Below are 25,719 nucleotides of genomic sequence, written 5' to 3' on the forward strand. Positions count from 1 at the left end.
CAAACTAAAACACTCGAATTTCTGTTGAGAACATCTTAGATATCCACATTTAAAAACAAAACAAAACAAAACAAAACGCATTATTTCTGAATACATTTCTTATTACATAAACGGGTATTTGGAATACACGCTTCCAGGCTGGAGCATACTAAGTATGTGTATACTCGTGTGATCGATCGAACTCATTTGGGGGAGGGGGGGGGGCGATCAACCCTCTGTACAAATTAAAGATAAATTGTTTAACATCATATTTATAGCTTCTCATTATGTAAACATAAGAATTATGCGTTATACAGGTATCAAAATTCAGAAATCATAGACATATTAAATAAGTTAGTGTATTCTCTAAAAACACTTTTATTTTTATTTTTTTTTATTATTATTATTTTCCCGAGCTGTTATGTTCTTGATATGAATTATCAACAATAATCTATGGATATTGGCTGTTGTGGAACTAAAAGTTTCATTATATGTCATCATTTCAGGTAAAAAGCAAGGCCATTTACAGACTTTGTAAAGCATATGGTTTGGATATTTATTTGGTCCATCTTGTTGTTTCCAATCATGGGTTTGGGTATTTATTTGGTCTATTTTGTTGGTTCTGATCATGGGTTTGGATGTTTATTTGGTCCATCTTGTTGGTTCCGATCATGTAAATGTCAAAGCAGTACAGTTACAATTGAAATACACGTGTAATTTTTAACATTTTGGGGTGTTACAATGCTCACCTCTTTACACCATTGATTACTTTATTTTGTTTTTTGTTAAATACCAATATTCAATAAACGTCGTTTTTTAGTCTTGTCCTCTTTTGAGTTATTTAAGTTCCAAAGGTGTTAAATCGATGTTTATGTCATAGAAAGACCGAATAATGCAAAGATATATATATATACAAATATATATGTAAGTCTAAAGGATAGTACAACGATACCGATAAAGATATTAACACACTATAACAAAGTATATAATGGGCAAATATACATATATTTCAAGTTTTGGTGTGATTTGATTGTGTCGCAAGATGGTGTCAATTATTTCAGGAATCAATCTTTTCACAAAAAAGCTGCCTTTGAATTACCATTAGACACACGAACATATTTACATTAGGGAGATTTTAAAGCCTGCTGGTTTTTGGTATCCGATATAAAATGAAAATCGTTTCTTTGTTTCATCAACACAGCTTAAAACAGAACCAAAAATTCCGGATAAAATAAAGCATCTAAACTACAGGTATCTCTGAAATTCAAAATTAAATAAAATTGTCGAATGTTTCATAATTTTGGTGTTTAAAAATGATTTTGCTTTTTTTTTCATATTTCGAAACGTGGAATTAGTAGATAAACCAAGTGGTTTGTTACACTTCAGCATTTTAATTAATTTCTTCTATAGTCATTGATGGTTCTGTTAATCCGGGTAACAGTTTTTACCATTGGCCAGGACAACAGTGTCTTTCTCATATTTCGCAATTTTTCCCTTGATTCTCATTGGCTTATCGAAGTTCAAAATTAATGTTTTCGGGGTTTATCTAGAACAACGCTAACACCCAATCGGAACTATACAGCCTTTCTCAATACACAGAAGAAAAAACAAACTATTTCATAGAGTAACGGAGATGACCGAGTAGTTCCGATGTAAAGATAAACCCCATGAAAACCCGATCCAACGTGATCAGACGACTATCAACATTCATGGCGGCGTTTTTCATTCTGTGATTTGTATATGCACCGTTATTGTTGCGTAATGTAAATCAGTTGTCGACTGTTCATTCGGTAAACAGTAAACTTATAACCTCTCGATACTATTAGATTATTTTTTTTTCAACCCCAATCGGTTACGAACTGTTTTGGGGCAGATATTCTGGTTATTTATTCTGTGGATCTGCCGTGCTGTTTGTGATGCATTAACGAATCGATTTTCTAAATAAATTAATCGGATGTGCCTGTCTTGACGTAACGTCGTTTCACGTGGCCTCCCTCTCCGGGGACATTATCTAATTAAGATAATGTTTGTGCAATTTATTCATGTAATTATTTTATTTAATTTTGTTTTTCTAATTTGTCTTAGATGTGACCTTAACGAAAAAAAACAAAACAAAACAAAACAAGACAGCGGAAACACATTTATGTCTGCCATATCCTAAACTGTTCCCTAAATGACTGGCCATGATTTTGTCGGCTCAAATGTGGACAATGATAACAATATTCCGATCAAAATGTCATTTATTAAATAAAATGACGCAAACTATTATTTACAGACAAAGGGAGTTAACTCACAATTAAAAATTCAGTAAGCGTCCTCAATAACAGCCATCCTATAAAAAACGTAGCGTACAAAAAGGCATAATTAGAAGTACAAAATCAATATAAAATCGTTATGGTGTATCCATCTGCACCATGTGAGCAAACTCAAACTGTGAGGAATTAACGCGATGCTTAGCTTATAACAATCATACTCACATTGTGAGCACTCTCGTAATTAAAATCATACAAATTTACATATATACCTACTAGTAGGATGTCAATGAGTTGCTGTATATGAAACAGCAGACCGCACACTTTTAAAATAATCCTTATCCCCAAATGGTTCAAATGAAATCCATCATGGCACAAAAATTCTAAGTTTTTCCAAAACCCACGGTGGTGCCAAAGTTTAAAGTTTTCATTCTTCTCCTATTAATTTTCCTTGTTTCTAAATCGTTGATCTCCTTTACTTTCTGGTTGTAACCAGGAAACGTCCTCTCTTCACAGCAAAGTAGAAGTTGCCCAATCACAACCGAGCAAATCTGAAGACCATAAACACAGAATGGAGCTGAGGAAAAATTCAATAGCAATTTGTTGAGCTGATCTAGATTGAGTGGAGGCCTCCAATTTGTAAAAATATGATGTCCGGGGTGGAATAAAAAAACACAAGACATGAGGACGCTTGGTTTTGAAAAAGTTTCTTAAAAGTAAGACCTCCATGAGCTCGATAAGATGTTTTAAACTCTCTTGCGTCCAAACGTAAATTGTAAACATTGTCAAATGAATTAGCAAAACGACGAATAAAACTATGTCCAAATAAAACGACCTTTAGTTCGGAGTCCATGACACAACATAACCGGTTACTGCAACCTGAAGTTGGTTATTTAGTTTTCTCTCCTTTAGTAGCTAACCTTTAATATTGACATATGTTATTAAGCAAATTGTAGATACATGTTGCCATTTCAGAACTCTAAAAACAAGTGATAAAATATAATTGTGTGACTTTTCAACTGTTGTTGTATTTTACAAGTTTGTTATGTTTTCATGATGAAAATGTTTTGGCTTTTTTATCTTTTATCTTTTTTATTATTATTATTCTTATTATTATTTTTTTTTTGAATGACGAATAGAAAAATGTGAGCCTAGTAAAATTTGATATTGAAACAAGTATTTATTATTGAAAGTTTATCATAATTATAGATTTCACCATAAACAAAAATATTTCCATGATGGTGGGTAACTATACGAAAGCATAGAACGATGCCCATGTTAAAAGAAGCTTAATGTGTTACACGTGCATACCAATCTTCTCAGAAAATATTTTATTTCATCATTTCTATGTAAATCAAAAACTATTTTGCGGTTACAATCGCAATACGTTGTTTTATATTGATTTTGTTGTATATACACATGTTCATGCAAACTCTGCTGAGGCAGTCTTATGCAGTCCATGTGTTTAAATTTTATTTGCCCATAGTTCGCACCTCCATTAACAAATGGCAAATGTCCTCTACGTGCGGAGACATTGACTAATGATCAGTTTGTCCTACAAAGAAACTGACAACTGATATTGTAATGTTTGAATGTTTGGAATTCTTAGGTAATTGTGCGTTTGTTGGTGATGATTCTTTTGTTATGTTTGTATTGTTCAGCACATATAATAAAACCAACTTCAAAATAATTATTCAGATAATCAATGTGTCAATAGTTTACAACGGTAGCGTGTTTCAACAATAAATGCAAGTGAGAGTTCGTATTCCTGTCTTGTGACGAAGTGCCAAAGTACAACACGATTAACCTTTCTTATTATGTTTACCTGGAGCGAATTCGAAAACGGACAATAATTTGACCTATTTATACTAGAAATCACCCAATCAATATGCGACTTAAAACGTTCATTAACATGTTGACATTGAATTGAAAATCAGAAAATTAATAGGCTTGAAACAAGCTGAAGAACATCTTCCTACAGGAAGTTACACTGACGGGTTATAAATATTATAGCACAAAATAAGTTCTCACGTGAAATGGAGCCAAAATGTCAATGATGGGCTCATGTCGACTATGCCGTGGTCTATGCATTGACTAGTTATAACATATTATCACAAGAATATTCTTCTATTGTCATCAGCGTCTCGAACAGTACAGTATATGTATATATCTAGTAATTGATTACTGATTTCTAGTCCATTTGAAATTCAGACATTGTCAGTGATACCGGTGATTCGTGGTATAGAAAAAAATTACCGAATAACCAAAGCAAATCAACAAAATCTGAAGCAAAATGTTTTTTCTGAATAAGAAATAAAGGTAAATTTGACATGCCTCTTACGCCATCTTTCTGGTATTTAAAACGCTTATTTAGTATCCTCTCTTTACTCTTACTGTGGTAAATGATATAATCAACAGGATTGAAAGGATTCATCCAATGACACCAGAATCAATTGTGTAATCATATGAAACAGTTAACGGTATACCTACACTGGACCCATCATTGTATTAAGGCATTCTAGACCAAGAAAATAAACTGTACGTTTTCGCAAGAATCAGGAAAAAAAACATAAACATGCATGTCAAAACCCCTCCGATCTGACAACACAATTTCACTCAAGAATGATTTTTGTACTTGAACAGACCACTATTTGATATCTGCATCACAGGATTTATAGAGTAATTTTTCAATATAATGCTAGAAGAATGAGATTTTTTAGACAGAGTTATCTGCCTTTGAAATGTTCATTTTCAGTACATTCCAATGAAATCGTAATTCAGTTTATCCAAATGATGTGGAAAATTGTGTCTTTTTTCCCTTGGTAAATAGAATAATGATATATGATATCAAGATACTGTCCGAAAATAAAACCTGTATGTATACTCGGCGGAGGATATTGAAACTTCCTGGTAAACCCTCTTATTTCCTGTCGTCCCTTAGCATCATTTACACTAACTATACCTATATACTGTAAATATACCTTACTACCTTATTTGTGAACTGCTGAGAAATATTCATTGTTCATGATAATCGTTGTTTTCAAATTTCAAAGTGAAAGTATGAATCCAGAAATATATTTTAATGCACAATTACGTCATAGACTTATGCTGAAAATAGAGATTTACACAAATAGGATGATAAATAAACCTTTTTTCCTTTATTGTTTTAAATCAAGAAGTAAATAAATAAATCATCTGACAATTTCAATGACATTCAGTTTTATTACCAGACCTGATTACGTCAGTGGTTTTACCTGTTTTTATCTATAGAAATTTCTATTCAATATTGGAAAGCTAGATAGGGGGTATTAATGAGATAATATGGGTGAAAACAGCAACAATTCTATGAAATATCAATTGCATGGATGTACTGACAATGGAAACCTTGTTACTCAAGATACGTGTCCACCTCTGAAGGCATCAAATGTCAAAAACCAAAGCGGGGTACAAGCATACCACAACCGGATTAATCATCTCTCAGAAAGTGGAAATCCTGTCACCGAAAACAATACTAATGACGAGGAGGGTAGAACATACAATGAAGATAATGTTGCAGATCGAAGCCGTCGGGCAATTCTCAGTAAGTATCCTTGTTTTGATTTTGCACATTTTGTAGTGTTAAGTTATGTCTTCTTAAGCGTTGAAAGCGTGTCTAGAGGCCGTTTAACCCCGTCTCTCTGTTTTCAACGTTTATGTGTAAATATAATGTGTAATCTCTAAAAAAATATTGATCCTTTAGTCTTCATTCGTAAAGAAATGAAGATATAAACATGTGTCCAATGAAGATAATCGCTTGTTGAGCTTTTAGCAGTAACTGCTATTATATTTACAAATCATGAATAATCTATAACTCATGAAATTGATTCAAACATATATATACTCAACTTGAGAATTCTTTGAATAATAATAACTTCTTTATGATTTACAGTCAGGATTAAGAAGTAAATATTCTATTGACATTTATCTAATACATGTGTTAGATTACCTAAATAATGCACTCGGGCTTTGTACTAGTTTATTAGTGCTGGACCTTCATAAATCATTTGTCGACTATCGGATTCTATGACAAAAATGTAAGACTTATGTAGTAGTTAATGTCAAAAGGTTTGAGTCATATTTATCTGGCCGTCAGCAAATGGTTAGTGTTAAAACGAGAATCAAAAATTGTCTATCCAAATAAATTAAATGGAGCTTATTTTAAAAATTAAGTTACAATATAATATAAAATGTTGATAAGTATTTTTGATACCTTCTACCAAAGTCTTGAACTAGTTGCTATTTATTTATTTATTTTTATTTTTTTTTTTTTTTGTATTTTAGGCAAAGTATTTTGCTTTGCCTTGTTGTAAATTGTCATAGACATTTAATATGATTTTTGTAATACTTTACATATAGTGAATTAATTATTATGAGGAAATGTTTTTAATTTTTGTTTCTATTGTGATATGTAAAGCATAGGTATGTCACGCAGATCTAGTTGTGATATCGATATTGTTTTCTTCCATTAATATTTTCTTTATTATCATTATTTTTTTTTTGTTTTGTTTTGTTTTGTGTTTGTTTTGTTTTGTTTTTGTTTATTTTTTTTTTTTGGTTTTTGTTTTGGTTTTTGTATACGTAATTTTTTTTTTAAACATATCATGAAAAGGATACAAAAACAAACGTGTTTATGTCTTCTTATTGTTGTTTTTGTTTGTCTGGCCGTCATTAGATTGCGCAATTTATTTCAGGAAACTATTTTTTGCATTCATTCTTCTGTTGTTTTGGTTTTAAATGAAAGTTTTATAATAGGTTACACTTCTCCGACTGTCCTAACAACCATGTTATGTGAAAAAACATTGATGTTCTGGACAGGAATTGAAAATGACTTGTCTTATTCAAAAGAGAAAAGCCACGTTAGGGTATGTTACATGTATTTATAGGATCTTATACAAAATATTTTATTCTTAATAAATAACTCAGTATTTTTTAAGAGGGTGTTCATGCAAAAACCGGACAGTGGATTGCAGATCACAGTTTTTTTTTAATTCATCCATTTCATATCATATATGAATCCTTTCTCAAAGTTTATTTTTGTGCGGAAATTGGTTGCTTCGTTAGGGAACTCTAAAATCGTTTCCAAGCCAACATCCATTGTCACTATTAATTTGACTTAAACATTACATTAGAACAAACATTTCAAAGGGACAAAATAACCATATGCCAACCATATCATAAGATCTGCCTGATTTTTACATGGATTGTCTCTTCATGTGATACTTTTTATCAAAAGTATTAACACAAGGTAAGAACTAGCAAACAAACTGGTAATCCTTTCTGAAGGTTGTACAATACGTGTGGTGTACACAGTACTTATCATAGAGAAATGATATATATTAAGTTCTGCGTGATAAGGGTATGCACATTTATAAGAGATAGAATAAACTTGGTTTGTTTTGTGGCATGATTACACAAAAAGGTAATTCAATGATTAATTAATTGAGATATTCTTTTCGTTTGTTCAAATTATTTCAGATGGATCCGTACTTAAAAGCTTGGTTTTGTATCGAGCAATATGTAGATAGTTTCTGGCTTAACTGTTTTTTTTTTTAATGTTTAGTTTTTTATTTGTTTTACATAATTTAAACATTCAACATAAAACTAAACATATTTCCCTATATTCCTAAAGTATACGTTTGGATTTTTTTCAGTGTTTTGATAGGTTTTGGCAACAAATGAAAAAAGAATTTCCTAAAGAAGAAGGACTGAACAGCAAATGTACAATCAACCTAATGAAACATGTGCTAAACGTTCACAAGAGTGGAGGTATTTCCCTTTAAATAGTTGTTTTTCGCCAAAGAAGTAACATGAACATTGAAATAATGAAAACAAAGCAGATATAAAGACATTTTGTGTAGAAACATTAGCTAATTTAATAACTTTAATATTATGCCTATTTTTAACATGCATATATTCATCTTTTTTAATTAAGCTTTCTGTCTTCGAAAGTGTAGAGTAGTCATAGGAACCAATTTTATAGCAGAAATCAAGGGTAATCAAGGGAATCAAGACTCTAGCAGAAATCAACAGAATGTAATCCAGGGACAAAGACCAGACATGGAAAACAGACAACAAAGAACATGAAATAAACAAAACATTACATACAAAGTAACGAAAGTAAATGTACAACTCGCACTCCACTAAAACTGGGAGCATTCACTAGTTTTACCGGTAGGGTAAGTATATTGAAGTAAGCACACTATACACTCAATTAAAGTTTTGATGATCCTACTTTTGTTTGCAGATATTTTGGAAAGTGTAACTTTAAAAGACCTAAACCGAGCTGTTAACTTATTTGGACCAATAAGACTCCAAGGAGAGAGCTGTGTTTTTGTTCAACAGGTATTTATTGTGTCTAAGATCACACTTTGATATTCCTTTCAACATTTCTTTTCAACGTCTTAATTTTCATTTTATATAGGTTGAAAGTTAAAACATGAATATCGTTTTTGATTGTAGCTGTGCAACACTATTGTAGAGTCTTCAAAGATGAGGGACACTGTATCAAAATACAAAACAAGGTTCGTTATTATTTCATGATGTATAATGTTTTAGTTTTTAATTCTTACCTATGTTAATGTTTTAAAATTTATAGTTTTTATTGCCAACAGGTTGCATCAAATGCAAATCATACACATGTTACAAACTACTACTTTATTCTGTAAGTGCATTTTGTCTGTCTTCTTGCAAAATCATATTGACATGTTTATTTTCTAACAGTGGTTGAAATTATGTAATATAATTGTTATTTCACCATTCTTTTTTATGTCCACAGTTCTTTTACAATAATTTAAAGAATTTTGGACTTTAAAAAAGTATGTTGAAATGATTTATAATTCACCTCTTTCAAGGGGAGATAAGTGGAGAAATAATTATTTCAAAGGGATGATAATTGGCAGGGTTTTGTTTAAATTTCACAAGAACCCCTATTTACTTCTTGAATATTAAAGAATGTCAGGTTGTTTTCTATATAACAAATATAAGAAATTCTGTAACTAGTTTTAGTAGTTAGCTAAATATTGAAAAATTCATTAAGAATTCGTATAAAATGTTGTAAAAACTGCCACTTTTGTGACACAATTATCATTTTCGGTGACCTATGTTTTTACATTAGAATTTTAAAGTATATTCATTCAAGGTCATCTTTGAGAAAAATTAGAAAAATCTATCTACAAGAAATATTAACCATGTACTATGTTAAAGTGAAATATAAGCATTTCCAATGAAATGTACGAATTAGAAGATCAATGAACTTTTGAATAATGAAACCAAGACAAAATATACGTATAATTAGAGGTACATAAAATCAGTATTTCAGTCAGTCAGTACAAAACTATAAAATGTTATTTGTTTCTATTTAACTGTTTATCCAATAATAACATCTTGTCATATTAACCTTTAGGACTGCCTTCAATCCTCAACTTCTAATGAATTTTGTCCAATTATCACTCCACTTTTTTCTTAACTTCAATAATCTTAAAGTACGTACATATTTCTTCTTACTTCCTGTTGATATTCTTTGAATACCTTCTTCCGATTTTTTAAACATTTCAGATCGGAGCGCCCTTTTCTGCGTAGCCTTTTTTGCAAATAAAGGTATTGATGTAATTGACATCAGCAACATTTTCACCGAAAAGAAGAAATGAATGAACTACCGTCATATTTTAAAAATGAATCAGTTCCTATCGTAAAATATAGTAACTGCAAAAATAGGAATAATAAAATAGTGAAAAAGAAACCACATCTAAAATGCAAAAGGTTATTAAATATAAACAAAATACATATGAAAAGCGATAAATACAGAAAAAGAGGCCCAAATTTTCAACCTTACAACCTTTGTCATGGACAAAAGTACTAAATGTGTAGAGACAGACAAGTCTCGATCCAGAATAACGATATAAAGTTGCTTTCATTAAAATTGAATTTGGGGAAGACGCGTGAATTGGAAGATGAAATAATATAATTGCAAATATAAAAATGAAAAAAAAAACCAGCACAAGACGTGATAGAGAAATTAAAAATGCAAGTTTTAACATTCATACCAAATGTGTGGAAAGTTCCAAGAAACTGAAGATCCGTTGTTCATTGAACTGCCGTTTTGTTCACCTGAAAAAGCTTTCAGAAGAACACTTACTTTTATGTCCTTAACACTGCGATGGGCCTCAAAAACGGACAATCATTTACATTGGTGTTGCTTTCAACTAGCGGTCGGCATTCCAATGGAAACAAATTGTGCTCCTGTACTTGCTGACCTATTCCTTCACTCTAAAAAGGCTGACTTTATAGCTTATCCGATCCGAAAGAAATAATATCGTTTAGCTAGATCCTTTAATCTCAGTTTCCGCTACATAGATGAGGAATTATATTTATACAATCCTAATTTCGGGGATTTGACAAATTGCATCTACCTTAAAGAACTTGAGATAAAGGATACTCTATACACTGTGAAGTCACCCAATATCTTGACCTACACTTAGAAATCGATGGCAAGGGAAAACTATTTACCAAACTTTACGACATTCCTGATGATTTTTCATTCAGAATTGTCAACTTTCCTTTCATTTGTGGCAGCATCCCTTCAGCACCTGCGTATGGAGTGGAGTGTTCATATCATACATTATGCCAGAGTTTGTAGAAACTACGCAGACTTTTTGTATTCCGCTAGATTTCTAACAAGTAGGCTTCTGGAACATGATTATGTTGCTACAAGATTGAAGTAATCACTATTGATCATTATGGATCATTATGGTGTATTCATCAGCGCCATGAAATCTGATTTGTTCAACATAATTTTCCTTTACTCTTTAAACTACCCCGACTTGACTTTTTATGAGCAACTCGACGGGTGTTTTTAGAAAAGCAGAGGACGTTTACCCTACCGGTGCACCTGGTCCATGCTCCCAGTTATTAGTCCGAGTCCGAGTTGCTCATTTACTTTTGTTACTTTGAATGTATTATTTGAGTTACTTAATACTCTTCGTTGTGTATTTCTGTTTTCAATGTCTGGCCTTTGTCCCTGGATTACATCATTACATTCTTTTGATTACCGCTAGAACCTTGGTTCCCTTGATTACTCTTTGTTTGTGCTCTACAAGCTGATCACTTAACCTTCATTAAGCGTTGCCCATGTAAACCATTTTACAGCGTAAATGACGTTTTTCATGTACATGTAAAAACATTTTTCAGCTTGAAGACGTTAGCTTGTCCTCAGTATCCCAGGTACAGGGCCATTTCGAACCTTATCTGTGTAGGCTGGTTTGACAGTGGTCTGTCTCTCCACTTTTAATATCTTTTTGCTCCTGAGGAAGGCCACAAGATCGAAAATATTGGCTTTTTTCATTGTTTTTGTTTGTACTTAGTCCCCGTTTACCTTTTAAAGTGGCTACTTATTCCTGTATTTATTGCGTGCTATATTTTCACCAATACCATAGCCCCAAGCATTTTGAACTATATACAAACGTTGCAGAGCCTATGCGTGAATGCATTCCCCGAGAACCATCTGACTTGTGACTGTTCTAAATCTTCTTGTGTTGTCAATCCCTCTTGTCAAATCATCACTGGTGATTTGTACTTTATTACAAATGAGAATCAGCGAAAGGAGATATCACACGACCTGAAGCCCAAAAAACCTCAAGAAGTAAACTGGTACCATACCTTTTAAAATCATAATGAATTCAGTTAAAGATTATGTAAGAGTGACGGAAAAAAAAACAAGAACTTGATTCACTGTCAGATTTGTTAGGTTTTAAGTACGACACATTCACGACCTCAAACAAAGCACAAATGATTAACTTAAATCAATAGTTAAAAAGCTAAATGTCGTGTTTCTTCCTTTCATGACACATATATGTTGTCTCAGTTGACAACGGTTTTAACAACGTTGTGTTTGTATGCTAAACACATTACTACGAATTCTTGGTAGTGCTAGGAATAGAAGATAATTTGGGTAATAATACACACTAACGCAGTGCGTTCAAGAAGGATTAAAACCTAGCTGATCATAGGTCATGTATGGCTTTATTGAATTTTCTGTTGAGTGAGAAGTCTGAAGACATACCTTCTATGTATTGGATTCAAAAACTACATTAAAGACCATAGAAGCAAATATTTATGACAGAATCATCTTCTTGCTAACTAATCAGCTGTCTACACGAACGACTCACATAGATGTCGTCCACATGATGGAAGGGCAACCTTAAATACTGTGAAACTATTTACTAGCATAATGGTATAATTCATATGTGGATTCTAAAAAAACTCTAAAGATTATTTAGATAATCTTAAAACTCGCACCGTCGTATATAAAAACTTTTTTTTCTTTTCACCATTCTATACAACTTTCCCAAAGGATAAATTGAATCCCGTCTAGAAGAAGAAATTATCCACAAAGCTGCAGGAATGGCGATTCTCACAACTGATGAGAGTACAAAAGGCTCTGTAACCCCAACTGGAAGCAATTTCCCTGAAGTAGATCAAAAGTTTTTAATAAAACAGTTTTTGTCTTCTTTGTTTTAATGAAAGAAAAAATATTTTCGTTTACAAAAGAAATAATTTTATATGTATATGTAATATGTATATGTTGAATAGTGTAAAATACAACTACACCTTGATGTTATAATTTACACACTATTTGTTTGAGTTATTTAGAAACAATTTATAGTGGTCGGTCAGAAAGTATAACTAAGTACAATCATTTTTATCTTTTTTTTAGCCTAAATTTGTTTATTTTTAAATTTGATATCAAGATTATCTCCAGTGTCCTAGGTAAATGCAAGATCAAAATGAACATGTTGGGTGGGCACGATTTTGTACAGTCACGTATTTATTCCTGTAAAGAATCTATACTTCTATGCCATAAAGATCTGTAAGTAACCAATCAATTTTGATTCTCGTGCTATCAAGTAGTGTTTTCATCAAGTATTACCATAATTAAAAATATACTTATATAAAATTCGGTGAACTTTGACCGTATGTTCCGCTCAAAACGAAATACACTCATCGGGATGTGAAGTTCATAGCAATTTAACGCTTAGGCGCGACTTGTTATATCAACATAGATGTGTGGATTCTAAAATATTAAAAGAATCCCATTTGCAATATTTTATCTGCTTAACGTAGTGAGTTTCATATTGGCTTAGTTATAGGTCCAAGGCTAGTTATATCGGACAGAAGGCAAATATGACGAGCCGAAGACATACACCTCAGCCAACATGAAAATTGATACGGATAAATGTCTTTATTTATCAACTATAGGTTATAGTTATCATTACATAAAGCTTTTAAGCTTTAAATCATTTTGAAAAAAAAGTGTTCACTTTATAACATTACCTTGACTTGACTAACCTTTTTCTTATGGTTACGCATAAAAGATGATATGAAAAGTCAATAATTTGCATTAAATGTGTCGCTTGCCGAAATATCATGCAAAGATGCAAAGTTCGTTGTAGATCGTTGTTTTTTAAACTGCATTAGATCTAACCAAATTTCATCCGCTAATGTTGTATACTAACACATTCAATCAATTAATTTTGAAAGTTCAGTAGATTTCGTGTGTTTAAATTTCCACAAACCTCCAGCTTTAAAGCTTTAATAGTTATTGTAAAATCCAGATAATTTTATAAACAACATCATAAAGTTAATTAATGAATTTCAATTTTACAAATTGTCGTGTTTGTTTTTTTTTGGTTTTTTTTGTGTTTTTTTTTTTTTTTTTTTTTTTGTGGTTTAGTAAATCAACTATTTCACATAAAGAAAAATAACCCTATTTCAGAAACCTAATTGTATATAAACCTAAAAAGAAGTCTAGCTCGATACAAAAAGTCTGCATAGTTAAGTCAAACTCCGGCATAGCATTTGAGTTGAGATATGAAAACTCCATGCGTCGGTGCTGAAGGGATGTTGTCACAGAAAACGAAACGGAAAAGTTTACAGTCATCGCCTTTGTAATACACTTTGGTCAATAGTTTTCCTTTTCCATCGATCTCTTATTGTAGCTCAAGGTATGAGCCTAACTTAACAGTGTCTGTAGTACCCTTTATATCAAGTTCTTTTGGGTAGATGCGATGTATAAAATCTGAAAACTAGCATTGTTTAACGATAATACGTCATTATACGAATTTCTAATTAGAATTACATATTTGTATCTAGGCGTACAGTCTTTTCGAGAATACCCTATTTCATTTCAAAACTAGAATAATTTTTATAAGAATACAAGTAGTTTTGCATTTACGTTAAGAAGATAGTTGTGTTTTGTTTATAGTTAGAGTGTTACCTAAATGTGAGACTGAAATTGCACTCCTCAACTCTGATTACAAGGACAAAACGCATTTGATCGCATTAAAATATCGAGTAAAACTACATGAAAAATATGAAGTAATAAAATTCGAATCTTCAACATGCAAGCTTAAGCGATCACGTCAAAATCTACATTTTATTATTTTGACTGAAAACATAATTTCCATAAAGTCTTGACGGGAAAAGAAGCGGTTTGAATATGGAAGAAATTCGAAAATAAGCCGATCGTTTTCTTGATTGTTCATAGTATATCGTTTGTTGGGATGAGGGAAATGTATTTCTTAAATTTATATTCTTTCTTTTGTAATGTTGAAATGTAGATCCCAAGTTCCGAATAAACAATCCAGTTCGAATCAAATTTATCAAATTACATTGAGAAAATTAAATCTGTACAAATGAACCATATTACCTTATAACGTTTTTAACTTTTGAAACTGGTTTGCATATAAACAGAAATTTAACGGATTCAAAGATTTAGTTCACTTAAAAGGAATGATAGACTTATTTTTGTACTTTGTGGCTATCGGAAGGGGAAAAAATGACAATGGATTATATAGAATAGGTGATGGTGCTTTTTTATACAGCATACAAGTTTTGGTTTTCGGTGATACCAAAACCTTGTATATTTACTAAACTACTTTATTTGTGAATTGCTGTGCACTATTTATGATTAATAATAATCTTTAATTTGATAATAAACTTCAAAGTGAAAGTATTATTTTCAACGAATTGATCAAGAAATATATTTGAATTGCTTTAAAATGCTCAATTACGTACGACGTAGATAAATGGACTATGCTTTTGCTACATATAGAAATTTAACCAAATTGCATAAAAACAAAGCCACTTCCCTTTATATATTATTATTACTACGAAAAAGTATAAAGCAGATCTAGACATCTGGTAAATTTTTCCATTTCAGATTTCAATAAAACTGTGTTTTATTAGCACGTTACGTCAATGGTTTTACCAGATTAAGTCATACTTTAATTTAAACAACCTTGAGAAATATCCGGATATTCGATGATAGATACTGTTTGATAAAACGACATGACGTCATCTTCAACGAAAACTTTTATTTGACACATGCAGCTTAGCTGAGACAACATGGGTGACAACAACAACAATTGTTTGAAATATCAATTGTATGGATTTACTGACAGTGGAAAACCTGTTATTCAAGATACGTGTCCACCTCTGAAGGAATCAAAACGCACAAACCAAAGCGAGATACAAGCAATCCACGGCCAACTACCTCAGTTGTCAGAAAAAGGAAATCCCGTTACCGAAAACACTACTAATGACGAAGTAACTGTTAACGGGGACAGGACAAATAATAAATTTGAAGATCGAAGTTGTCTGACGGTTGTCTGTAAGTACTTTTTGTTTTGGTTTCATTATTTACAGATTGCCATGTTTAAATATTTTTCTTTGTAAAACAATAAAACGATGTATATAGCTGCTCATCCGTCCGTCTGTAATTTCTGTTTGCATATATATAATCTATGAATCAATTTTTACACGTAATACAAGTTTATTAACATTATGTAATTATACGTCAGCGACTATGGCCTTTCCTACATTTAAGCATGTTGAACTTAACAATTTTTTTTTCGCTATACCTTGTTAGATTTGTTTTGTAATCTTTACCAAACAAGGTTAAAGCCGTTATTTTTCAAGCTTTTCTTATTGTTTTCATACATATGAATGATGTTCCATCTTTTTGTGAACAAATATAACAGATATTCATATATGCTTTGAATAATTGTTATTAAACTACGCCATTTTAGTAGTACATACTTTCACTCGCCCATGTTTTGTGCAATCTCTTTCTAATATAGCTGGTTTAAATAATTTCTTGATGTTACATATATTTATGTTTGTATCAAAATCTGTGATAACAAACTACTGATTATGATGTAGAATTAGACTTGTTATCGGTATCGATATTGGCTTTTTTGGTTATTTGTTTCTGTTAACTTTATTTTATTTTTTTTGTGTGGGAGGGGGTTGTATCCGTCCAATAGGAAGCACATCATGATAAAGCGACAAAGTTGTTGTGCTAATGTATTCTTTGAGTTGTTTGTCTGACTGTCATGAGATTGCACAATTCGTTCAAGAGACGTGCTATTACCATTTTATATCATTCGATGTTTCTATTTCTGGTTTTAATAGACCTTCTATGCTCAAACTAGACAGATCCTGTGATATAGGCGCAGTCTATATTCTATGCCACAATTTTCTTTTGTTACAATATATTGTTTAACACTTTATGACGTCATGCGGGACAAGAATTATTCTATATCAAAAGTGTATGACTCAGAATTTTTTGTGCAAAGTCAAAGTTTCCCTCCACATCAACTTAACTATGAACAGATCAAAGAGCCAAGTCCCTGTATTTTAAATTTTGTGCTGTTTTTAAAGTACTTTATTTTATTCCTACCATTACAGTAAACTACAAAACAACATTATTTTTTAGAAAATTATTTGCAAATTTGCATGTCCCACCCATTTAATGAATATTTATAAATAGGTAAAACCTTTCTGACTGACCCAGTAACAACGTCATTTGAACAAACATTCATTTTCTGGATTACAATTGAAAATGTCGGGTCTTATTTGATAGAAGAGAGCCGCATTAAGGTACGTTATTTGTATATATCTCTTACAAAATGTCTAAAATTAAAAATTAAGAAATCAATATCTGTTTATTCTTCATGTGATACCTTTAATCGAAAATTATTGACACAAGGTTCGAACTAGCAAACAAACTGGTAATCTTTTTATGGAGATTTTACAAAAGGATTAATCGCAATGTAGTATGCAGTTTTGTTGCATTATAGTTGATCAACAACTAAAAATTGGAGATATTATTAAGTACTGTGTGATAAAGATATAAAGGTCCCTGATATATAAGATAAAACTAAAACAACATTTTTGTTCGTTGCTTGGCATTTTGTGGATCACTATCTTAATTGTCAATCATACCACATCTCCTATTTGTATATCCTAAACTCCACAAGAATCCATACAAACAACGTTCCATAGCTGCATCTGCAAAATGTACCACCAAACCTCTTTCAAAACTTTTAATTTCTATATACACAACTGTCAAAGGGGGTCTGCAGTACCACAACACTTGTTACTCCCGTAGTGGTATTAATTCAATGAGGGTCCTGAAAAATTCGAAAGACAATCAGTTCAAAACTATTATCTGAATATGATAGCATTAAAACCTATGATTTTTCAACGCTGTATACTTCTATTCCCCATACTCAGTTAAAATCCCGACTTTAAAACGTTATACATCAATGTTTTTTCCAAAAAAGATGGTACCCCTAGATACAAATATATAGTTATTGGTAGAGATTCCTCATACTTTGTAAGAAATAATTCCAAATCATCTTCCAAATATACACAGGACGATGTTTACAAACTGCTGGAATTTTTAATCGACAACATATTTGTACAGTGTAGTGGACGTGTTTTTCAACAAACGGTCGACATTCCAATGGGAACAAATTGTGCTCCTCTACTTGCTGATCTATTCCTTCACTCTTATGAGGCTGACTTCATAGCTGATCTGATCCGAAAGAAAGAATGTCGTTTGGCATGATCCTTTAATCTCAGTTTCCGCTATGTAGATGACGTATTATCTTTAAACAATCCTAATTTCGGGGATTTGATACATCGCACCTACCCCAAAGAACTTGGAATAAAGGCTACTACAGACACTGTGAAGTCGGCCCCGGCCTCATATCTTGACCTACACTTAGAAATCGATGGTAAAGGAAAATTATTGACCAAACTTTACGACAAACGCGATGACTTTTAATTCAAAATTGTCAACTATCCTTACATCTGTGGCAACATCCCTTCAGCACCTGCGTATGTCGTGTTCATATCACAACTCATACGTTATGTCGGAGCATGCCGAAACTACGCAGACGTTTTGTATCGCGCTAGAACTCTAACAAATAGGTTCTGGAACAGGGTTGTGTTGTTACAAGATTGAAGTCATCACTACAAAAGTTTTATGGTCGTCATCATAAACTCATGGATCGTTATGGTGTATCCATCTGCACCATGAAAACTGATATATTCAACTGTTCATAGTTTTCCTTTCCTCGTTTGTTTACCCCGGACTTGACTTTTATGAGCAACTCGGCATGTGTTTCTAGAAAAGCAGAGGACGCTTACCCTACCGGTGCACCTGGTCCATGCTCCCAGTTTTTAGTGGAGTCCGAGTTGCACATTTGCTTTTGATACTTTGTATGTATGATTTTAGTTACTTTATGTTCTTTGTTGTGTATGCCTGTTTTCCATGTCTGGTCTTTGTCCCTGGATTACATTCTATTGATTACCGCTATAACCTTGGTTCCCTTGATTACTCTTTTATAGGTACACTTTAATGTACATTTCTTTGTTTTGATGCATGATAGCCCAATATGGTATTAAATGATCATTTGTCTGTTTAAATTATGTTAAACGGATTCGTACTTAAAACATGCTTTTGTATCGGGCCAAGAGTGGTTAATGTTAGATATGAAGTCTTTTTTTTTATTTTATTAGTTTTGTTTGTTTGTTTGTTTGTTCGTACGATTTTTTTTTGTTTTTGTTTTGTTTTGTTTTGTTTTGTTTTTGGTTTTGTTTTTTGTTTTTTGTTTGTTTGTTTGTTTGTTTGTTTGTTTTATAATATCTGCTCAATATTTTTGTTTTAGCAATTCATATTTTCTAAAGTAAATTTCTAAATGTCATTTTTTAGTGTTTTATCAGGTTTTGGCAACAACTGAAAGTAAAATTTCCTAAAGAGGAAGGGCTTAACAGCAAGTGTACATTTAATCTAATGAAACATGTACTAAACGTTGACAGAAGAGGAGGTATTTCTTATTCATTGTTTTCTATGACGTACTATATATCACGATATCTCGTGGGCGATTAAGATATAAAAATAATATTTTTGTCTTTTCAGAATAGAAATAATTTATGTTAGGTATAGTGTTTTCACGCGTAATTTATATTCATATTTTATGCCTCGCTCGATACAAAATTGATCGAACATAAAGACCCAGGCTTTTCTAGTACAACACTATACCCTTAACAATATTTCTTAATAATAAAAGTTGTAATTTAGCTACTATTACTATGAAAATTAGCATAATTGAAAATAAAACAGATATAGACATATTGTATACACAATTGTAAACTAAAACTTGAATATTCCGTCTTCATTTAGCTTGCGTAGATTAGCTGTAAGTCCATGTGTATTTTATTTGATATTCTGTATTATATAAGCAAATTAGACTTTGTTAATGCGTGACTTTACTTTTGCTTGCAGATATTGTGGAAAGTGTAACCCTAGAAGATCTTAAGCGAGCCGTTAACTTATTTGGACCAATAAGACGTGAAGAAGAAAGCTGTGTTTTTGTTCAACAGGTATGCATTTTGTTTATGTTCACATTTGGATATCCGCATCTACATTGATGTCTTAACTTTCGTAAAGTTTGAAAGTTTAAATATGTATTTCGCTTTTTATTTTAGCTATGTAACACTATTAAAGAGTCTTCAAAGAAGAGGGACACGGTATCAAACAATAAAACAAGGTTCGTCATTGCATTTATACATACTGCACAATTTATTTATTTATTTTGATTTGTCTTTTTAAGGATGCGATATATCACGTTTTGTCTTGTGAGTTTCAACCGTAGTGATGCTAATCATGAATTTAATTTCATGCCAATTTCTTACTACTTAATTCTGTGAGTGCTATTTGATTACGGACACAATCACAACATTTTCCTTCTGTGAAAAATCTATTGTTCAATATTACTATTTGTCATATTATGTTGTAAAAGACTTTAATTGTAAAACTGAATGTACGTTTCTGATCAAATCGAATTTGAAACTAAACGCACAAATGAAAAACCAAACCAAAAAAAAAAAGCATGAATGGAAATTTCAATGACTGTTATATGTTATTAGCTTCTCTTTAACTGTATATAAAAGATGTATCTGTGGTATCTCCCACAATATGGGAATTTTTTACAGAAGGCACCCAATAAATTAATTAAATCGTTTAATAGGCTAATTTGTGAGGGATATAGTTATAATATTGTTTTTACATCGTAAGAGTAATCAAGGGAACCAAGGTTATAGCGGTAATCAAAAGAATGTGATCCTGGGACAAAGACCAGACATGGAAAACAGACATACACAACAAAGAACATAAAGTAATTAAAATCATACATACAAAGTAACAAAAGCAAATGAGCAACTCGGACTCCACTAAACAATGGGAGCATGGACCAGGTGCACCGGTAGGGTAAGCGTCCTCTGCTATTCTAGAAACACACGCCGAGTTGCTCATAAAAGTCAAGTCCGGGGTAGACAAACGAGGAGAGGAAAACTATGACCCGTTATGGTGCAGATGGATACACCATAATGATCCATGAGTTCATGATGACGACCATAAATGATAAAAAATAATATTAACATTGATTCCCTAGTATGGTCTTTACATAGAAACTAACATACTACATTTAAAGGCAGTTGTTGGCTTGCTATGAATTGTGTTATTGTATATTTGATTATATATTACATAGTTCTCATCCCCCATGGGAAAGAGTAATTAAGAGAACCATGATTCTAGTGGAAATCAAAAGAATGTGATCTAGGGACAAAGACCGGACATAGAAAACAGATAAATATAACAAAGAACATAAAATAACTAAAAAGAAATACTTACAAAGTAACAAAAGTAAATGAGCAACTCGGACTCCAGCAAAAAGTGGGAATAATTATATAACATACTATGAGGACAGAATTGTTTGTAGGTTTAATCTGCTCTGACGGAAGCATGTCAGCTGACTGCTAGAAGTCCTTTGTTTGTGCATTTGTGTAACGTATAATCAATTTCGTTTATTTATGTTTTAACTAAGTACTGAGATTTTATGTTTAATTGTGCAAACTTTTTCCATAGAGGCTAATTTTCAAAGGGGAGAGATGTGATCACCCAAAGTACTGTAACCCCGGCGCATTTTTTTTTGTGTCTGTCCCAAAAGTTATCAAGGCAAATATGCCCCTGGCTGAAAACAAGAGGACCAAATCCAGGAACAGAGATCAAGGAAAACAGAAACACGCAACAAAGAACATAAAATTATTAAAATGATACACTCAAAGAAACAAAAGTTAGCAACTCTGACTTTAATGATAACTGGAGCATCGTCCAGGTGCACCAGAAAAGTACGTGTCCATTGCTTTTCTAGAAACACCCAGGAACACCCAAGTCATGAATTTCTGGCCTCTTTATAAATTGTTTCTTTTTCACTGTCAGTTTACTTTATGTTGTTATAGAGTACATAGAGGCAACTCTTTCGTTGAACCTTTGTATGATGATTTTGGGCCAGCTGTAGTCGTCTGCCCAATGGTGGTTCATTCACTGAATAGCGATGGATGGGATTGAGCTGACATTTTTCATCTCATTAGGGTTGTTTACCAAATCCAAACTTTGTAATAAATTTTTGTGTTTTGTTTGTAGTTGGTTTGTCGGTTTTATGTCTCGCTGGGACACTGAAAATGCCCTATTAAAACCTGATTGCAAGGACAAAACATTTTTGATCAGGTAATGTGAATATTTCTTTTAAATTATTTCCCTACTTAAATTGATAGTAATTTGATAGAAATAAGTGGTTCAGTTTAATCAATTCAATAACATAGACGTAGTAAAATTTAATTTTTATCACACAAACTTAATCAATCGTTTTTTAAACTTTGTATTACAAAAGAGACCTGAGAAATGATTTAAATAAAAGGAACATGACGGGAAGAGAAACGTGAAAAATACGGAATGAAAACTATTGTATCGACGTTGGATTGTATTTATGTACCTATAGTCAATTAGATTATTATTCAGTGGTGTGAATACTTAGAGTTCCATGGGATGACAGCAATTAAATTCTTAACTTGGTATTGTCCTTTTAGGTTGTTACGTTCTCAAGTTAAAGCAGTATTATGACAATTATATGAAAAAAAAGAAATAAGCAAATTAATTTTAACTTAAAGTTTTGAAAATAAAGTATTATGCATTGATTTAATGTTTTTCGACTCCTAAAACGTATCCAATTTATATTCTGATATTGTAGTATTTCTTCCTAAGTATCAGTTAAGATCAGTTTTATTTTGAAAAAGTTATCAAGTATCAAGAGAACCAAGAATCATAATAATGTAATCCAGGGAATAGATAGGGAAAACAGATACACACGACAAAGAACATAAAACAACCAAAATAATACTCACAAAGGAACAAAAGTTAATGAGCAACTTGGACTCAACTAAACACCTGAAGTAAGTGTAAAATTGATCGTAAGTTATGACGTAACAATGCTATTTTCTGTTATGACATCATTAATTACGATCAATTTTACACTTATGACTTTGTGTGAAACTGTCGCCAGGTACACGGGTAGGTTTAGCGTCCTCTGCATGTCTAAATCTATTAACCTCATTACATTGGTTTGATATTAAGTTTAACTAAACTTATTTTTACATTTATTGCCGAACTGCAGTTGTTATGTGTTTTTATTTTTCAATATTATTTATCATAAACAGAATCAGTGGATCTGACGGGGATGAAGGTGATTTTGTTCTATCAGTCAAACACGAAGACCATTGCCATCACCTGAAAATTAAAGTAAATATTAACATTGTCTTGATGCATATAAGCCCGTGTTTAAATAACGTTCATTTTTATGACCACAGTTTACAATATTCTAACTTTTAGAACCGGATAATTTTTATTTATTTTGTTGTAATATTCACTTCATATCAATGATGGTAAATTTTTATTCCTAGTTGAAAGAGCTTTGCGCAAAATTAGTCCATTTTGTTACCATATTATATAATATTATAATTCTTGTAGAAACATAGTTTTTATTCATTGTGCTGTAATTATTGATCTCATATCAATGACGGTACAGTTATATTCCTAACTGAAACTAGTTGAGAGAGCTTTGCATATAATTAGTTAATTATTTCAATAAAAGTTTATTATGTTAATCTTTTTTCGTACATTACTGATATCGTTTTCCAAAGACATATTTTTTACACTTTTATTTAAGGGTAACCCTGAGAAAGCGTTGATGGAATATCCATATCATTCTCGTTTAGAGTTCGCAGGGCATGAATTCCCTTCATTACCAGAAGTAGTGAATTACATAATAAGGAAACAGGAGATTCAGATTGAAACCGAAGATGACAACTTTCCACAGCAATGTAAAGCGGTGATATGCCTTCGTGTATTCACCAAATCACCTTTAAATGGTGTAATTTGTGGTTATCAAAAGGCAACAATATGAGATTAGGCTCTGCAGTATATATTTAGGCCCTAATACTCATCCGAGATTATCACCACTGTTATCAAAGGAGTAAGGCATTATGATCACGGCTTGACATGATCTCAACAAGGTGACCAGTATACTAATACCATTTGTACATGTCTGCTCTATGTACGGAAACATATGTTTTAGAAGTTCTGTTCAATTTAAACAACCATCAATGTTAACCATATATCATAGCTGTATATGTTGGTTGCAGAATTTTGATTAAGCTTAAATATATTTATGTAAATGCTGATGCGTGTGTACCATTAGGAAAACACTATATAAAGAGGAAGTCGGCCTTTGACCAATGAATAACTGAAAATTAATAACTTCTATCAGGAAATAAATCACCAATATCTTACGAAAACGAATATTAAGCACCTCCGTCTCTAGACTAGAAAAGTCATTTTGTGCATGACTATAGAATAAAGTTACGATAAAAGGGATAGCATGTGGATGGAACATTTATCGAGTAGTCTGATCCATATATTTTCTTGACCCATTTGAAAAGAAGTAAAACGGTTCTTGACATTATAAAGTGAACTACATGTTCCATCTAAATTGTGTCGTAGTCGGGCTTCTCTTGGCTGATGACTTCGTCCGCTTACATTTTACATCTGCTTCATGTTGTGTGACCAGTCTTTAAAAATACATATCAATACTTAGAATATACTCCTGCAATCAAAGCTAATGCTTACAACAGATATGAAATTCAACTGATTGATTCTGATTTGTAAGGAAAACTTATTTTTTGTGATATTTACTTCAGTGGTTTTACATGTATGTGTCCTTACAGGACTTCCCGTAAACGATTGTCTATATCCACAATAATTTGGCTGATACAATTTTCGTTTGAAATCTTTTACAACAATAAAGCAGACTCGTTGATAATGAGTCAATTTTCATGATTTATGTCTTGTAGAATATTTTTGCAGTGTGTATATTGTTATTTAACTAATTTGTATATTCTTGCAATGCTGAATACAATCAATCAACAAACAATATATGCAACCTGCAGGATGACGCTGTATCAATCGATGACAGGTTTAATGTACTATAACTTTCGAATGCATATGTATTTCATTTGTCTCTCTAAGAAATAAAAGAATAGTCAATGACCGTAGTTTTCATTTTTTCTGTGTTAAAAAAATAAATATTGTGCATTTAGAGTAAAACTGGTAAAATCAATAAAAAAAAATACGTGATAACCCATCAAAAACAAAAAAAAATACTTTAACAACAAATAACATACAGAAAGAGTAATCAAGGAAACCAAGGTTATAGCGGTAATCGAAAGAATGTAATCCAGGGAAAAAGACCAGGCATGGAAACAGACATACACAACAAAGAACATAAAGTAACTAAAATCATACATACAAAGTAACAAAAAGCAAATGAGCAACTCGAGCTCCACTGAAGAAGTAAATGGAAAGCATGCAAGACAGATTCACACACAAGCCTCTAATAAAACTCCTTTATTTATTACGTATTCCCTTGTAACTGCCGTATCAAAATCAGTTATTTAAAATGCTCCGACAAAGTCCATAAATTTGAACTTAACTTGCTCCTGCATCATAATATTTATCACCTAACCATGTTAAAATATTGAATAAAAATAATATTCGCTCTTTTCACTGCCCCTTTTGTTTTTCCTTTTTTAATTCAATTGTCGATCTATTTGTATTCACTTGGGATTTGAAGAACAAGTTTACTTTTATGATTAGTGTTGCACACATAAAAATATCTGCAATATAACTGAAAATGAAAACAATAGAAGA

The 25,719-nt window shown here is 31.9% G+C and overlaps 2 protein-coding genes and 1 long non-coding RNA gene across 3 annotated transcripts; 2 read left to right on the plus strand and 1 right to left on the minus strand.

Moving 5' to 3' along the window:
• The first annotated feature begins 5,449 nt into the window (after nucleotides 1-5,449).
• Nucleotides 5,450-15,676, plus strand: LOC148613796 (uncharacterized). The gene is made up of 6 exons (XM_088587398.1): nucleotides 5,450-5,811; nucleotides 7,023-7,132; nucleotides 7,922-8,036; nucleotides 8,515-8,612; nucleotides 8,730-8,791; nucleotides 15,487-15,676. Exons 1-6 carry the CDS (start codon nucleotides 5,553-5,555, stop codon nucleotides 15,494-15,496), a joined length of 654 nt encoding a protein of 217 aa, XP_088443524.1. The 5' UTR covers nucleotides 5,450-5,552; the 3' UTR covers nucleotides 15,497-15,676.
• Nucleotides 13,026-25,060, plus strand: LOC148613797 (uncharacterized). Its single transcript, XM_088587397.1, has 10 exons — nucleotides 13,026-13,134; nucleotides 15,657-15,936; nucleotides 17,098-17,207; nucleotides 19,330-19,444; nucleotides 19,903-20,000; nucleotides 20,106-20,167; nucleotides 20,231-20,323; nucleotides 22,102-22,185; nucleotides 23,172-23,253; nucleotides 23,681-25,060. The coding sequence occupies exons 2-10, from the start codon at nucleotides 15,672-15,674 to the stop codon at nucleotides 23,915-23,917; spliced, it is 1,146 nt and encodes a 381-aa protein (XP_088443523.1). The 5' UTR covers nucleotides 13,026-13,134; nucleotides 15,657-15,671; the 3' UTR covers nucleotides 23,918-25,060.
• Nucleotides 22,669-23,116, minus strand: LOC148613798 (uncharacterized). The gene is made up of 2 exons (XR_015923461.1): nucleotides 22,990-23,116; nucleotides 22,669-22,902 (listed from the first exon to the last, which is right to left on the minus strand). It is a non-coding gene; the product is annotated as an uncharacterized LOC148613798 (long non-coding RNA).
• Nucleotides 25,061-25,719: the final 659 nt, after the last annotated feature.

This window comes from Perna viridis, chromosome 6, assembly GCF_037379345.1.
Source record: "Perna viridis isolate PV_CMFRI_1.1 ecotype Kerala chromosome 6, ASM3737934v1, whole genome shotgun sequence".
Lineage (NCBI taxonomy): Eukaryota > Metazoa > Mollusca > Bivalvia > Mytilida > Mytilidae > Perna > Perna viridis.